Source organism: Ipomoea triloba, chromosome 2, assembly GCF_003576645.1.
Source record: "Ipomoea triloba cultivar NCNSP0323 chromosome 2, ASM357664v1".
Lineage (NCBI taxonomy): Eukaryota > Viridiplantae > Streptophyta > Magnoliopsida > Solanales > Convolvulaceae > Ipomoea > Ipomoea triloba.
The window spans coordinates 4,543,948-4,560,914 of NC_044917.1; the positions used below are offsets into that span (position 1 = coordinate 4,543,948).

The 16,967-nt window shown below is 37.5% G+C and overlaps 2 protein-coding genes across 2 annotated transcripts; one reads left to right on the forward strand and one right to left on the reverse strand.

Annotated features, from left to right (window-relative positions):
• Positions 1-5,729: 5,729 nt before the first annotated feature.
• Positions 5,730-8,949, forward strand: LOC116004948 (protein THYLAKOID FORMATION1, chloroplastic). The gene is made up of 5 exons (XM_031245154.1): positions 5,730-6,134; positions 6,388-6,655; positions 7,287-7,503; positions 8,165-8,280; positions 8,588-8,949. The coding sequence occupies exons 1-5, from the start codon at positions 5,927-5,929 to the stop codon at positions 8,676-8,678; spliced, it is 900 nt and encodes a 299-aa protein (XP_031101014.1). The 5' UTR covers positions 5,730-5,926; the 3' UTR covers positions 8,679-8,949.
• Positions 8,950-9,046: 97 nt separating this feature from the next.
• LOC116004937 (diacylglycerol kinase 5) lies at positions 9,047-14,162 on the reverse strand. Its single transcript, XM_031245142.1, has 13 exons — positions 13,966-14,162; positions 13,562-13,779; positions 13,345-13,467; positions 13,139-13,267; positions 12,747-12,832; positions 12,165-12,288; positions 11,652-11,700; positions 10,944-11,026; positions 10,760-10,827; positions 10,378-10,449; positions 10,031-10,118; positions 9,778-9,894; positions 9,047-9,592 (listed from the first exon to the last, which is right to left on the reverse strand). The coding sequence occupies exons 2-13, from the start codon at positions 13,763-13,765 to the stop codon at positions 9,272-9,274; spliced, it is 1,464 nt and encodes a 487-aa protein (XP_031101002.1). The 5' UTR covers positions 13,766-13,779; positions 13,966-14,162; the 3' UTR covers positions 9,047-9,271.
• Between the last annotated feature and the right edge of the window lie 2,805 nt (positions 14,163-16,967).

Below are 16,967 nucleotides of genomic sequence, written 5' to 3' on the forward strand. Positions count from 1 at the left end.
GGTATGCATGTTTTTTCTTTCTTTGGCCGATTGTAAGGAATGATTTTTCTTTTCCCTCGGTTTATTTTTGATATTCTCAATTCGTATATGAATTAATGAATGCCAAAGAAAAAAAGAGTAATTAGTGGAGGATTGAGACACATCATAATAGCTTTCTCCATAAAAAGGCCGGATAAGAGTCACGCATAAAGTGTGTGATTAGATATAGATAATAGATGTGCCAAAATTCTATACTTTTTGTTTCAAAAGAAGGAATTATATTATTCTCAGACACTACAGTCTACGGGGTACAACAAATGGCCATTTGTTTATTCCAAGATACTCCCCAATCCATCTCTCTTTGCCCATATATGCCCCTCCTGTAATTTTCACCATTTATTATCACTGTAATAATATCCCAAAAATAATATAGAGTAATTGCAATAAAGAAATTCTAATTTTTTTTATATAAAGAATATCAATCCGTCCAAGTAAAATTTTGACAACAAACTAGGTCACTGTATTTTTATTTGCTATACTAACAAAAAGAAATAGAATCATTATTAAGTGGTGACCAATTTGGAAAGGCATCATGGCGCACACCCTTTTTGACAATGCACTATGCTAAAATTATTGCTCGGTTTAAAGGTAAATCAAATCAAATGATTTATACCCAACCTTAAAAACTAGACAAATTATTCTTGTAAAGTAAATTCAAATTAAAATATACAATTTATATACATTCTCACAATTTAAATTGTCAATATTCAGTATATAAATGGATACATGCCTGACGGTAATAATGTGTTACCGGGTATGTAATCTGAGTATTATTGAGTACTTGAATGTTTGTATACAGTATTGAGCGTAGTGCTCAGTGTACAAGTGAGTTCAGAATGTGTTTTGTCTAAGTTCAAGTGTCGTAAGAAGTGTCCCTTTCAACAAGTGTTGTAAGCCTTTTTATCTCCTTCAGCTCAGTAACGGAGTGTTAATGCCAAGGGCTGAGAAGCCGTTGAGCATTAATACCTTGAGCTGAACGTTGGGTGTCAATGCTGAGGAGCTTGAACGTTGAGGAGCTGAACGTTGGTCATCAATGCTGAGGAGCTGAACCGTTGCGCATTGATGCTGAGGAGTGAGGTGTCTTGGGTAGTTTGAACGGCAACTATCTTGGACAAGGTCTTGCCAATTGTTCCGGGTCGGGTGCTGCTAGCCTGATTACTCTGTCACCAGTCCCCCCACTCCCTAGCCAACGAGAGTGATTGAGGTGGTTTGGGAGTAATTAAGTGTCGTCTAAAAATTGTTATTTTATTTTATTTTATTATTATTTTTTTTTGAAGAGTGGCAGAGGTCGGGCCTCGGCCATGGGTGTGGCCGAGGTCGGCCTCGGCCTTGGGTGTGGCCGAGGTCGGCCTCGGCTTTGGGTGTGGCCGAGGTCGGCCACGCCTCGACCCAGTTTCAATTTTTTTTTTTTTTTTTTTTTACGTTTTTGCGTGCGAGCTCACCTCTACCGATCGAAGGTCCGATCAAAGATCCGCTCTCCCGTCAGGTAGCTAGCGAGATCGGATCTCGTGCAGGCCTTAAGAGATTAGAGTGTGGTGTTTTTTGAATCCAAGACGTTTTTGCGTGCGAGCTCACCTCGACCGATCGAAGGTCCGATCAAAGATCCGCTCTCCCATCAGGTAGCTAGCGAGATCAGATCTCGTGCCGGCCTTAAGAGATTAGAGTGTGGTGTTTTTTGAATCCAAGCCTTTGGCTGGGCTCAGAAAAACACTCTCCCGTTGGGTAGCTAGCGAGATCGGATCTCGTGCCAGCCTTAAGGGACTATAGTGTGGTGTTTTTGAAATCAAGCATCTGGCTTGACCCAGGAAAACACTCTCCCGTCAGGTAGCTAGCGAGATCGGATCTCGTGCCGGCCATAAGGGAATAGAGTTATTTTATTTGTTATCATTGTGGCCGAGGTGCGGGACCTTGGTCACAGTGGCCGAGGCATGGGGCCTCGACCATGGCCGAGGTGATAACCTCGGCTAAAATTAGCCGAGGTGAGGACCTCGGCATATTTATTGGTGACGTTGCTCGGGGAGGTGACGCCACTCACCGCTTGAGGAGGTGATGCTGCTTGAGGAGCAGCGCCGCTTGAGGAGGTGAAGTTGCTCGAGGAGGTGACACCACTCACCGCTCGAAGAGGTGATGCTGCTCGAGGTGGTGACTCTGCTCGAGGTGGTGACGCCGCTCGAGCAGGTGACACTGCTCGAGGTGGTGACGCTGTTCGAGGTGGTGATGCTGCTCGCGGTGGTGACACTGCTCGTGGAGGTGACGCCACTTGAGGAGGTGACACCACTTGATGAGGTGACGCTGCGTGAGGAGCAGCGCTACTTGATGAGGTGACACCAGCTTGATGAGGTGACACCCGCTTGATGAGGTGACGCTGCTTGAGGAGCAGCGCCACTTGATGAGGTGACACCAGCTTGGTGAGGCCGCTCGTGGAGGTGACACCACTTGAGGTGTTGACGTTGTTCGAGGTGGTAACACTACTCACCGCTTGAGGAGGTGACGCTGCTTGAGGAGCAGCGCCGCTTGAGGAGGTGAAGTTGCTCGAGGAGGTGACACCACTCACCGCTCGAAGAGGTGATGCTGCTCGAGGTGGTGACTCTGCTCGAGGTGGTGACGCCGCTCGAGCAGGTGACACTGCTCGAGGTGGTGACGCTGTTCGAGGTGGTGATGCTGCTCGCGGTGGTGACACTGCTCGTGGAGGTGACGCCACTTGAGGAGGTGCCACCACTTGATGAGGTGACGCTGCGTGAGGAGCAGCGCTACTTGATGAGGTGACACCAGCTTGATGAGGTGACACCCGCTTGATGAGGTGACGCTGCTTGAGGAGCAGCGCCACTTGATGAGGTGACACCAGCTTGGTGAGGCCGCTCGTGGAGGTGACACCACTTGAGGTGTTGACGTTGTTCGAGGTGGTAACACTACTCACCGCTTGAGGAGGTGACGCTGCTTGAGGAGCAGCGCCACTTGATGAGGTGACACCAGCTTGGTGAGGCCGCTCGTGGAGGTGACACCACTTGAGGTGTTGACGTTGTTCGAGGTGGTAACACTACTCACCGCTTGAGGAGGTGACGCTGCTTGAGGAGCAGCGCCGCTTGAGGAGGTGACACTACTCACTGCTCGAAGAGGTGATGCTGCTCGAGGTGGTGACTCTGCTCGAGGTGGTGACGCCGCTCGAGCAGGTGACACTGCTCGAAGTGGTGACGCTGTTCGAGAAGCAGCGCTGCTCGAGGAGGTGACGCTGCTTGAGGAGCAGCACGCAGCGTCACTTGAGGAAGTCCACGGCTTGGATGGGAGTAGTGTTCACTTGATAACGCCACTGCTTGTAAGTCCACTGCTTGGATGGGAGCAGCGTTCACTGGGTAACGCCACTGCTTGTAAGTCCACTACTTGGATGGGAGCAGCGTTCACTGGGTAGCGCCACTACTTACAAGAGGTGAACGTACAAGTGAAGGAGGCGGACGCACTTGAGGAGGAAGGGCCCATGGTTGTTGTTGAGTTGGCTACGGAGATCACCCTTGCGGTGATCTCCCACGCGGTTACTGTTGAGCTGACCACGAAGATCACCCGAGGGGTGACCATTGTTCACTCGATGAAAACCGTGAGAGTTGCTGGATCCGGGATGACCATTGTTCACTCGATAAGAACCATGAGAGCTGCTGGATCCGTGATGACCATTGTTCACTCGATGAGAACCATGGGAGCTGGATCTGGATTGCACCATCGACAGTGATGAGATGAACTGGGTGTTTTGTGATTTGTGAAAAGTGTGGCTTGATGAGCAGGAGGCGAACGCCATTTGATGAGCATGACACTGCTTGAAGAAGGCGATGCCATAGAAGTGTTTGTGATGTGTGAAGTTTGCCTGAGATATGATCTCGGCTCTCAATGAAAGCACCAATGACGGTAATAATGTGTTACCGGGTATGTAATCTGAGTATTATTGAGTACTTGAATGTTTGTATACAGTATTGAGCGTAGTGCTCAGTGTACAAGTGAGTTCAGAATGTGTTTTGTCTAAGTTCAAGTGTCGTAAGAAGTGTCCCTTTCAACAAGTGTTGTGAGCCTTTTTATTTCCTTCAGCTCAGTAACGGAGCGTTAATGCCAAGGGCTGAGAAGCTGTTGAGCATTAATACCTTGAGCTGAACGCTGGGTGTCAATGCTGAGGAGCTTGAACGTTGAGGAGCTGAACGTTGGTCATCAATGCTGAGGAGCTGAACCGTTGCGCATTGATGCTGAGGAGTGAGGTGTCTTGGGTAGTTTGAATGGCAACTGTCTTGGACAAAGTCTTGCCAGTGGTTCCGGATCGGGTGTTGCTAGCCTGATTACTCTGTCAATGCCCATGGTATAGCTATTGTAAAACACAGTAACATCATAGAAATCAACACATCTTTTTATAATTTATACTGTGCGTTATTACAGCATTTTTTATCTTCTTGTGTTTTTTAATAAACATATTGGGTTGAGGCCCAAATACACCTATCCAATACTAAGAAATTGGGCTGAATCGAAACCTGCAATTCTTAAGCATTATGGGTCCGACAAAACTGCTAAACCCAAAAGGAACATTATGGGAGATTGGGAGAGGATGGATGTCTGTTCAAAAAAAATGTTAACATTGATTGAAATAAGACTTAAACTTAATACTTTCATTATATGAAATAACAATTATTTCATCAAATCACAATTTACTTATTTAACAAATTACTTATACTTTATTGAACGAGAGTTGACATAAAATTGATGATTGGTAAATATATATCTACATTACTCCTCTTTTCATTTCGGATAGAGTGTTATAATCTAGGCACTAAGACTTAATATAGCTCTACTAACTTTTGACGTATCCTTATCCCGGTAAGTTTATCTTACTTTTAAAAGTGGACTATACTCGCACATCATTAAATTTATAATTATCTCACTATTTTCTCTACGTCCTCACAATTTCAACTCACTTTCAAAAGTGGACTTCAATTTCAAATTCCTATAATTATTACTCACTTTTTAACAACAACAACAACAATAATATTAATTTAAAAAATAGAAAACAAGTACAAAATTTGCAAAACTACAGTTTTTGGACTTCTTTGCAAGTTTGTTAATTAGCAAGCTGATAAACAAGTGAAAAATAAAAATAAAATAAGTAAAAATTTAAAAAGAAATTACCATGTGGATTTGCAAGGCTCATCCTTCATGGATAGGGTTAGCCTTATTTCGACTTGAGTATGTCCATCTAGTCCAACTAGAAATTAATTATTTGTAAATTAATTGATTTAATTATGATTTATCATATTTTATTTATATTAATCAATTAGCAATTAATGAATGAATTGTACCACAAATTAAATGGGTTTCTTCTAACATTTCTTTTAGCTAATAATTATTAAAATCTTAAAATTTATTTAAAATAATAATGTATTAAGATTTTATTAGTAATTTGTAGCTTTGGGGCGACAATTAGTTATTGCTTGTAAGACACAACAAAGAACGAGAGCCACAAAAAATGGGAGAAACGGCGGCAAGTCGGCAACAAACGGGAAAGAACAAACTTAAGTGTCAAAAACCGTCCGACGTACAAAATTTATGGCCAACAGCACAACAGCAACAGCGTGAGTACGAGGAAACTCCGTCACGGAATTAACTGAGACTCGTATCGTCGTATATATTAGTTAGGTCAGAGATTTATTTTTAAAAAAGAAAAAAATGAAAAAAAGAGCCAAATAATCCAAAACGCCAAGCTGGATAAGCCTCAAAATCCAAACCTCACCTTCGATTTCGTTTTCGTTTTCCAGAAATAATTTTCTCATTTTTCTCTCTTAGATATGGAAATTTACCACTTCCGCTTCTGAGAAAATCCATTTGTCACTTCATATCCTTTTCTCCCCCGAAAGCTCCAGCAATGGCCGCCGTTACTTCACTCTCCTTCTCGGCGATCGGTCAATCGCCGGACCGGAAGGCGTTCAATGCTTCTTCCTCCTCAGCTCGTTGCTTGTCCTCCACTTCCGATGCGTTTCGCTTCCGCACCAATTTCGCCTTCGATTCTCTCAATTTCCGCACTTCGAGTTCGGGTTCGGGCTCGCGCATGGTAATTCACTGCATGTCCACAGGCAAGATTCAGTTTCAGAGCTAATTTTTGCATAATTTAAGCTCAATTTCAATTTTTGGTCTTACCTGGAGCTAAAATATTAATGCTGAAAGATTAAAGAATTGGAGTTTTGAAGAAAACAGAGTACAATTTTCCTTTCAATTTTTTGTATCTTTGATAGTTCATGGGTTACATTAGCTTATTTCTGTTTGCTAGTTAATTATTTTGATTCTTTTAATGATTGTTATTATTATTGATCTTGTAATCAATTTCAGATGTGCCCACTGTGGCAGAGACAAAAACGAATTTCTTGAGGGCTTACAAACGCCCGATTCCTAGTGTGTATAGTACTGTGATACAAGAACTGATAGTGCAGCAACATTTGATGAGGTACAAGAAATCATATCAATATGATCCTGTGTTTGCCCTTGGGTTTGTTACTGTATATGATAGACTCATGGAAGGTTATCCAACTGAAGAGGATAAGGAGGCCATTTTCAAGGCATATATTAAGGCACTAAATGAGGAGCCTGAGCAATATAGGTTTGTTCCATGAATCCTTTTACATTCTTATAATAGCCTGAGCAATAATGGGTTCATCTACATTTTAGCCTTCTGAAGTACATTGGCAACTGCAAATCTGCAATCCATTTTCGATTCATAACTGTGTTGCTATCATGCTTGGGTTGCAAAACCCAGTAACAATTTATACTTAAGATGAGTCGTGACTCATGAGTGATATATTAGTGAGATTTTAGGGGAGACAGACATTTTGGATGAAATTGGTCCTCGTAAGATAAAATATGCATTTCTTACACAAGGGTCTTTCAATCATTTTCATAATGGACTGCTAATATATAAAACTTGTGTGGGTTAAGTTTTCAAGTGGTTCCATTGCTGTAGTTGCTGGACAGCTGAAAGTGCTGTTACATTATCACTTGTGCATTGATGATGTTTGGAAAGAATAGGATAGTGTTGGCCCGTAGTTATATATGAATGATGAAAATTAGGACCCCTTCCAGGACATGTAGCTATAATAGAAAGACGGGATTTATAATGTGTAGTAACATTTTGCTAGAATGGCTAGGCACACTCATCAATTATGTTGTATTAATATACCATCCATCCACCTTTTGCTTTTGCACGCACCCTATCCTGAGTTTTTGTTTTTCAGGGCTGATGCACAAAAGTTAGAAGCGTGGGCTCGCGCTCAGGATGCCAATAGCCTAGTTGACTTTTCATCCAGGGAAGGAGAAGTTGAAAGCATACTAAAAGACATCTCGAAAAGGGCCGGGAGCAAGAATAGTTTTAGCTACAGTCGGTTCTTTGCAATTGGACTCTTCCGCCTACTTGAGTTATCAAATGCAACTGATCCAACCATCCTAGAGAAGGTACGTTTAATAGGTTTCATATTATTGCCAAATGCACCAATTACAGCAATTATACATGCTGATAATTGAAGCTTCCAAAACGTAATATGAGCTCACATCTTAACAGAAAGAAACTAAAACAGTTGATATAGGTTAAGATCATTTTAAATTTTAGTTCCTGAATGAGGAGTGGAGGAGTCCACTTTTTTTTGTTAGAGAAAGGAATCAATGGACAATGGGGTATAACCATACAATCCATTTGATTGAGCTATTATGCTGATTGGAAATATAACCATGCAATTCCATTCAATCTGTGCAATTATGCTACTTGGCAAAGCATAATTCCAGCTCAACAGCTATCATCTCTCTCTCTATATAATTTATATTTACATACTTTTCTATGGTAATGAAAAACTCATTTCTTGAGCTACATAGTGTTACGAAACTATGCTAATTTTACGATGTATATTGGTCTGTCTGTATTAATGTTACCAATGTAACCTTGCTTGTCCTAAGAGAGTTGATGAATTGAAAGTCTAAATCAGTGAGTCTCTGTCAGGCATGGTGCATCAAGTTCAACATTTCTTTAAAAGTATGGTTCCATTTAGGTGTTTACATGTGTCTGGCATTCCATACTTTCTTAACAATGAGTACTGCCATTGACATGTTATTCTTGCAATAGCTTTGTGCTGCCCTGAATGTGAACAAACAAAGTGTAGACCGGGATCTTGATGTTTATCGCAACTTACTCTCTAAGCTGGTTCAGGCTAAAGAGCTATTAAAGGAATATGTGGCCAGGTGAAACTCTTTCTTGGTTCCTGACTTAAATTTCTACAAGTTCTTTAATTCTTTTGGAGCTCAAATTTTCATTTTATTTTTATTTATTAATGATTTGTTAATCCTCTTAAAGCATTTCCCAACACTTGGTAGAAGCCATGATTCCTTTTCCTTAATTGGAAGAGGAAAAAGTTATTCTTCTGCTTCTCTTTTTGAGTAACTCCATAATATGTCTGAATTTTCCTTTTCCTTAATCGGAATCTTTCTCATCTAGTGTAGACTTTAGCTAGTTAAGTGATGTTTTTCTTTGCATGTCGGTACCTTCCAGGGAGAAGAAGAAAAGGGGAGAAAGGGAATCTCAGAAGTCTAATGAGGCTGTTACAAAATTTTTGGGGCAATACGAGATTGCAGCTCGGTAATTCAAATATATTCCTTCTCCCCGCTACGTGGACCTCGTTGACATTTTCCTGCTGTAAACTGTTTAATGTATAATAGAGTTTGGATCTCCAGAAGCTCAGGCAACCTGCAAATCTGTAATGGAATTTTACTCACAATCCTGAATGTTGTTTCTAGATGTAATCGAGAGATCTATCCCTTAATTATTTTCCCAAATAGAAAGTTGCTGTATGTAATTTCTTCTTCAAGCAAGTGCAACTAAGAATTAATTACAAGGAACAACTTCAACTTGCATATTTATCCTATTCAAATCTTGTTCTTTTTTTTCATTTTTGGAAGCTTTTAGAGTGTATGATGTTATTTGATCAACTCTGAGGTCTTCAAGAAGGTGTTTGCAAAGAACTGATAATTATCATTTTCTACATATGCAACAATCCAAGAAACTACAGCTTATTACAATTACAAGACTCCTAGATTGAAGGCTGTTGCTATAAAATTTAAAACACACAGCAATTCTAGTAGTTTTTACCAGCTATAAAGATTTAAACACACAGCAATTCTGGTAGTTTTCAAGTGCTAAAGAATACCAATGCAGTAACAGCAGGAAACAACGATATTAACTGATTTGAGAAATGTCAATTTCATCTGGAATCTTGAATGTGTCTGCTGCCCCAAACTTTCTCTGTTCTTCTGAGATTGAATCTTCTTCACCACCACTGTCTCCATCTTCGCCTTCATGATGTGGAGTCGAGGGGTCAAGATAGCTTCTGGATCTGCAATCTTGGGTGGCAAGCATCTTAACCTGGCCGAGATGAGAGATTTCTACCACGACGGTGTCATCATCTACAGGGAGGGGTTGTTTCCATGGCTCCCCATCAATCCTCATGAAGGTGTGATCAGCTGCCCCCTTGTGAAACTCAAATCTGATTCTGTGTGCCTACATGGGAGAGTAGTAAATGGGATTAGAAGGAATAAGCTGTGATTAGCCCCAATGGTTTACTAGGAAATAAGATTGTGTTCCTTTCAGTGTGATAACAGAAGTTTGAAGTAGAGTTTTGGCTGTTTTGCATAATGAAGCCAAAATTATGTTAGAAATAGGGATAGAATATTGTCAATCTCAACCTGTGCAAGACGTGTCCCATGTCCATTTGGAGCAAGCAAAACCAGTCCATGCCAGGCATCTCTAAAACCAACAACTTCTATAAGCCCATCATCTACAAATGGGGGAGTCAAATCCCTCTGCACATCAGGTAAGCAAGTATTTTTATCATGGACATTACAAGCAAAACAGAGATGGGTAAATAATAAATATGAGATTGAATTGCTAGAAAGGCCTATCATGGACCAGCAAATTATGTTTGTATAGAGTGCATACATCACGGCGTTTGTTGACATTTGGTGTTCCCCAAGGGTTCAGTCCACCTGAGAAGCTAGGTAAGTTGAGGCATACAATTGACCTGATGCTGAAAGTGGAGAAAAAGAGGAAGTATGTATGTTGATCAGTCTTAGGAAGGGCTAGATATCTTTAACTGATTCTTTAGCAGAAGACACAAAATGACGTGTTTTTCTTGGTTATTTGCATTTGGTCATACACCGCTATCTAACATTTTCACCAATTAGAGTTGAGGAAAACAATTAATGCAATTGCGAAAATTACAGATAAAAAGCAAATGATGATTTACTATAAGATCTAGGTTTGGAAATAAACAATAAACTTTTTACCTGTGTGGAATTTTGAGGTCTGTCCATTCACCCCTTTTCATGACCTTAACCTTTGCAAGCTGAGCTATGTTTCTACAGAGAAAAACTGGAATCAGCACTAATACATAATATGAAAAACAATAAATTGTCATCTTTTGCGGCATTGAACTTATAGGGGCATAATATATTTAAATCTAAAAAGATAATCTAAACATACTTGGAAAAATCTTAAGATCCCCTTCTGAACCAGAATATTTCTGGTTTTCCATTGATAGTGTCAAACAAAAATAAAAGAAAAAGGCTTAGCTTTTAAGTTTGTACTTAATACAATATCGGCAACTCTCAGCATTGAATTCATTATACTTTCCAAAAAGAAATCTAATAAGTGCACTTATAGACTCACTTTGATGAAGGATGAAAGACTGAAGCAGCAAACCATCCTTGTGTGCATCCGAGCTTTGCATATGTTTTCTGACCAAGTCAAGAGAATATTAAGCTTAAAAGCTCCATCATCTTACCACATTGGAAAGCATATAAAAAGTTAAAAACTCATAACATGAAAGCACAATAGAATTATGCATTGGCACCTGATTAACAAGCTGATTTTTGAATTTTTCTGGATTCTGCTTCCGTTCAGAATGAAATGCATAAGATACTTGTGCATCCATCCCTGTCAACAGGGAGTAAAAAACCTTCCATTAAACAAGGAGAAAGTTCAGGCTGCAGAACTTGGGAGGCATGAAAGATTAGACTTAACCGGCAGTGAAGTTACAGGCAGAACTAATTGCCTGCAACAAAATCTTGATATTATTTGTGTATAGTGGCTATTCACACTTTACAGTTTAACCGGCAATCTCATGGATGGAGCTCATTGGAGCCAACCACAGATTTGGAAAAAAAAAATCCATTTTCCTTTTAGCTGATACATAATATACAGCATTTCCAATTACTATCCTTGCTTACTTCATTGTTATAAAGTCATTTCCAATTACTATCCTAGTGAGCTCCACTTAAAAAGTTTAATGCTGAAAAGGAAAAGAAGCTATTGTCTTTAACTTTTTCAATTGATATCTGCAGTTAAATACTAGGGAACTACTTAACATGCATTCATAGAGCAGAGTGCTCTCATACTTGACCCCAACCAAAATACCAAATAGTAACTATAGTTGAATGATGCAGGGAAACATTAATGTAGCAAACCTAGATGAGAAAGATACTCTATAAATCAAAGACCTGTCAATGAAATGAGAAACCCAAACACCTTTAGTGGTATCATTGGCCAAGTATGAACTCACCCATGCTGAAGTAATTCCAGAATCCACCACGGAATGTGTGATACCCTTCCTGAGTAAAATTAAAAGTTTAAAATAAGACACATTGCAAAATTTTTCCATATTTTATTTTATTTTAAAGAAAAGAAAAAGTTTGATGAGTAATATTGAAAATGGGAATGCAACCAATTATAGATTCTCTAGTATTCTTCATCAATAAAGCATTAATTTTTTTTAAATGCACATCAAAGCGGAAGAATTTGGTTATTGATGTTTTTATTTTATTTTATTATTTTTAATAAATAGTACAGAGTATTTCACTATTGAACTTAGAACATAAGTTAAGAGAATGCCAGGAATAGACCAGGAATTAAACCGGTGAGGATAAAAGGTTCATTACTAAGCAGTTGATATGAGGGTCATAGAGCTAAGCAAACCATTAACAGAGTACTAGGACCATAGACAAAAACACATTTTTAGTGCACTGTTGTCAAGAAATCAGATTTACTAGTAATCACAAAAAACAACTCATCTTACCACATTAAGCTCATCAGATTCAGATACCCGGTGGAATGCGTGCAAAGAGTGAGGCAATTCAAGAGGTGCAATGGGATCACAAGAACCCTGTCTTGGTGCTTTCATCCTCATCAGGAGATGCCAACTACATCATATTCCAAAACTTTCAGCATCTTTCAGCTAATACTGAACTGCCAAGTTAAGTGTTAGTCTCGCTATTAACAAATAAAAGTTTTATATCATTTCAAGTTATGCTAAATTAGCTAAGGGCAATGTTTCCTGGCCCCTAAAATTAGGCTTGTTGTGAATGAGTTGAAACATTAAATTCATAATCCATATGCTGTACTGATATGCATCTAAAGGCATTATATGATAAATATATTTATAATTTCAAAGAATGGGCTAAAGAATTACGTAGTACTAATTTAACAGTTTCTCAACAGTTGAGAAGTTTTAAGCTTAAGAATAGGCCAAATAATTAGTTCCAAGGTAAAAAGGTACACAACATACCTATCGCATATCTGAATTTGAATTATGTCCATTTAAAAGATTTTGAGATTTCTTTACAAACTTAGAAAAAAGAGAGCATTTTGAACACAAAACCTGTCCATGTTCATTTCTTTTGCATCCTTCACTTGGATCAGGAATGAGAGCACAGACTGGGTATCTGTTCCTGGATTCTTCTTACCCTGTAAATTAAAAACTGCACACCATATAGATCCATTGCTACAAGAAAAAAATATTTCCTCATCCATCACATAAGCAGATAACACAAGGTCAGAATTTTGGCCTTATCAGCAAATAGCCCGCTTGCATGGATTGAACATAATTAATACAAGTTCTCTAGATAGCATATAACTCTAAGAGAGAAATTCCATACTCTAAAAACTGGCACGCTGACCACTAGCCACTTCACTACAAGAGTGTTTTGGCTGATAACAATAGACAAACTTGTGCATTCAAGACAATGAACTATGATATAATTTTTACCATACCCATCCAAATGCAAACGGGAGGTTGTTTCCAGTTCCCAAAGGCATGGTAGCTATTGGTGGTGGCCGAGATAATTTGAGATCAGAAACAACTCCGAGAAGCCAGCCAGCTGTGCCATCCCCGCCTGCAACCTAGAAAACTCAATTTACATCAGATATTGCAACAGGAAAGCATACTAAGGACTAAAGCTTTCCAAATCTCAACTCACAATAATTCTCAATTTCTCTTCGAGTTTTGAACTTAACACATCACCAGTGCTCTTGAGCTTTTCTAGATTCAGATACAACCTACGCAAAACCTGATCAGGTGCTTCCTCTCCCAAATCAATGACCTGAAATTACCAATTGCATTAGCTTAAGACCTCAACTCAAACATAAAATAGCTAAAAATTAATGAATTTACAAAAGCTGAGTAACTCAAAAAACCTGGTACTTGTTGAGCAGAGAGCGAAAAGTGGTAAGAAGATCTCCACCCAACTGGCCCCCACTTCTAGAATTGACGAACACTAGCACCGGGCAGGACGGTACATCCGGTGAACTCTCAGTCTCACCAACGACCTCAGGCTTAAAGATATACGTCGGAATATAGAACTCCCTTGTGATGGGATCATCGGAGAATTTAAAACTCATCACTAAATTTCAGCCTTCAAATACATCAAAACGTCAGCACACTAAAAGCCACCCATAACAACTAAACAAATAACTTATATACATACAAAATTCAAATGCTTCATCCTCATTTCTAAAGTTCCAAAAAACAAAAATCATTTGCCTGTTGCGCGTATACTGAAAAAGGAAAGTGCATATTCTCGTGTGACGGACTAACATACCTGGAATGGATGTCGATTCAGTGTTTTTTTTTTTTTTTTAAAGTTTTCCGGCGGAATCAGAATCAGTATCAAAGAGTGTGAAGAGTTTCTTGGAGTATAAAATCAGATCTCGGAGTCTCGGACACGAAGAGTATAACTAACCAATCCGCAATATCCGTTACTTTATTCCCAGCTCATTGTTGGGCAGTGGAGAGTTGACCGGTTCGGAGATTTATTTAATGCACAGAAAATAATCTCGTTAAGAAACATATACTTCATAATGCTTTTCTTTTCTTTTTTTTTTTTAATAAAAGAAACTTATTAACCATTAATTATTACTCCGTATTTTATAAAAAAAAAATTAATTATTATGACAAAAAGGAAAAGAAATTAATTAAGATGGTATACTTTGTCACGTCTTTTAAGAGAAAGTAATGAATTATTATGACAAAAAAAATGTAAAAACATTAATGCACAATAGTTAGTACAAAGTACAAACGCACTCAAAAAGAAGCTTCGTTTCCGTGTTGTTACTTCTTGGACTCTTTGCCTGGTTTATTAATTATTTTAGTTTAAATTAATCAGTTATAGACAATTCATAATTTCGTATTAATTTATTTTTTTCATAATTTTTTGTCGATTATAATCATAAGATGAGTTTCATTCATAGGAAGTCTTTAATATAGTAGTTATGCCCTTTTCATAACTCAGAGAGTAATATTACATGCATACTTATTTATTACTTTATTTTAGAGTCATCATGCTTTCTGTAATAACATCTGCATCTATCTATCTCACTATCTACAAATATAAGCCTGTTAAGAGTAAATAAAGTTAGATCCCTAACAGCTAACGGTAACTAAAAAATGTTAGTGTAATTGTTTGTTAAAATGAATAGTTCATATTATTTTGATTTTAGTATTTTTTTTAAAAAAATATTTTTATACTTTACCCTCTATTATATCATTTATTTTTGGTAAATACACATGCATTCCGTCAATGTAAACTTTAGTAACAGAATATTTTGTTAACTATTTATTATTCTAAACTTACTCATTGATTTTCATAAGGACTGACTTATGTTCGAACCTCATCCCAATCAAAATTAACATAATTGTTAAATATATACTATGAATTTGTTAGAGTGTATTAAAAAATATATAATATAACAGCTAATGTGACTCTCTGGCCAGGCTCTAGAGTTTCTTGCTTGTATATTGATTGGGAGGTGCGGCCGTGTGGGGCGCGAATATCCCTCATTGTATTTGTGATTTGATTTCACAATAATAGTTCGCTTTGATAGTTGTTTTTTAAAAAATAAAATATAAAATTTAACATGAATTTTGGTCAATTAATTAGAATCACGCATTGGGTATTGATGAAACAGTACACCTAATTTAGAATATATATTCAACACATATGAGAAATCATGCCTATTATCATTGTCTTTTGGGGAGGATAAATTGGTTATGTTTTTTAAGGTGCACTGCGCCAAGACACTAAAATTGCATTGAATCGCACTAGGAGGCTAGATCAAATCAAGAATTCATTTTTTGCGGATGTAACAATAAGAGGAAGCATGGATCATGCCAATTAATAGAGTTTTGTGTTGCAAAAACTATGCTTAGAGTACTATTCAGTGAGGGTGTTTCTTTCTAAAACTGTTATTACACTAATTAATCCAACATTTCTGGCATATGTCATAGTTATGCATTCTTGAAATATGTATTTTATGAAAATTTTGATAATTTTACATTGATATACGTTAGGATACGAAATGATACTTTGATAAATTCTGAAACATTAGTTTAAAAATACATATTAGATATTGAATTATTTGCATATAAAGTGCACATGTCATAATTAATATAAATTATAAATTATAAATTAGAAACAAATCACACTAAAAATATTAAGTATAACATACTTCTACAAATTACACAAGATGAGCAAATCATATTAAGATCCTATGCAACATATACAAATCAAACGTATATTCCGTATAAAAATTATATTTTACCTACTTTTGGTATTGTGCCTACCAATAGCAACCGAGCTCGTGGTTTGTTGGATAATGGCATTGGAGCATGGAGGAGGATATTCTAATGTGGGGCCTATCATTATTCACAGCCGCCACAGGGTCCAAGAATGATCACTTGGCCTATAACATTTACAATAATTTTTAATAAGATATTTTTAGGGTTTTTTTTTTTTTTTAAATTTTTTAACAAAGAAATAAGATAGTGTAAATTACATAAATTAAAACCAAATAATGCAAAGCTATTAGTCCAAAAGAAAGATTAAGATAAATGTGAAGGCTAAGCATCAAAGTGTTGTTAATCAATTCACATAAATATTACGGAGTAATTTTTCACACATGTTTTACAAAATACTTTTAATTTTGATTTAAAATTTATTTGATAACTTCAACTATGTGATAATAAGAGTGTATGACGTTCTTAGGGTGTGTTTGGTTCATGAATTTACACATCAAGAATGAGAATCAAAATTATTATTATTTTTTTTTTTGAGAATAAAAGATTAATTCATTAAATCACGAACAAGAATGTCAACAAGAATCAAAATTATAGTTAGTGTTTGGTTGATAAATTTTTAAAACACAACTATGAAATTTGATTATCCCTTCAATTAAAACCTCATTCCCTAATTAAAAACGGGTATCATTCCAACTTATTAGTAATATGATTTTTAAGTTAGGATTAGTACTTTTAGAGTTTTGTTTTGATTTTTTTATTCATATTGGTGCTTTGAATGTCATTATGTTAGGATCACTTGCTTTAATTTTTTATTTTTGTATTTTTAAAACCTTTATTTCATTATAGGGTCATGTATAACCAAACATCAATATTGGTAATCATTCCAATTCTATCATATTACCAAACAATGCAAAATACTTTACCAAAATTCAGTATCATTACCAAGTATTTGATTATTCGATTCTAATTCCCAAGTGCGAAACAAACAGACCTTTAGATTGCATCTCTTTTTTTTTTTTTTTTTTT

Coding starts and splice junctions, on each gene's coding strand:
- LOC116004948 (XM_031245154.1), top strand. CDS start 5,927: ATGGCCGCCGTTACTTCACTCTCCTTCTCGGCGATCGGTCAATCGCCG. Junction 7,504..8,164: donor ATCCAACCATCCTAGAGAAG/GTACGTTTAATA, acceptor TTCTTGCAATAG/CTTTGTGCTGCCCTGAATGT. Junction 8,281..8,587: donor TTAAAGGAATATGTGGCCAG/GTGAAACTCTTT, acceptor GGTACCTTCCAG/GGAGAAGAAGAAAAGGGGAG.
- LOC116004937 (XM_031245142.1), bottom strand. CDS start 13,765: ATGAGTTTTAAATTCTCCGATGATCCCATCACAAGGGAGTTCTATATT. Junction 13,468..13,561: donor CTCTGCTCAACAAGTACCAG/GTTTTTTGAGTT, acceptor TGGTAATTTCAG/GTCATTGATTTGGGAGAGGA. Junction 11,701..12,164: donor AATCTGATGAGCTTAATGTG/GTAAGATGAGTT, acceptor AATTTTACTCAG/GAAGGGTATCACACATTCCG.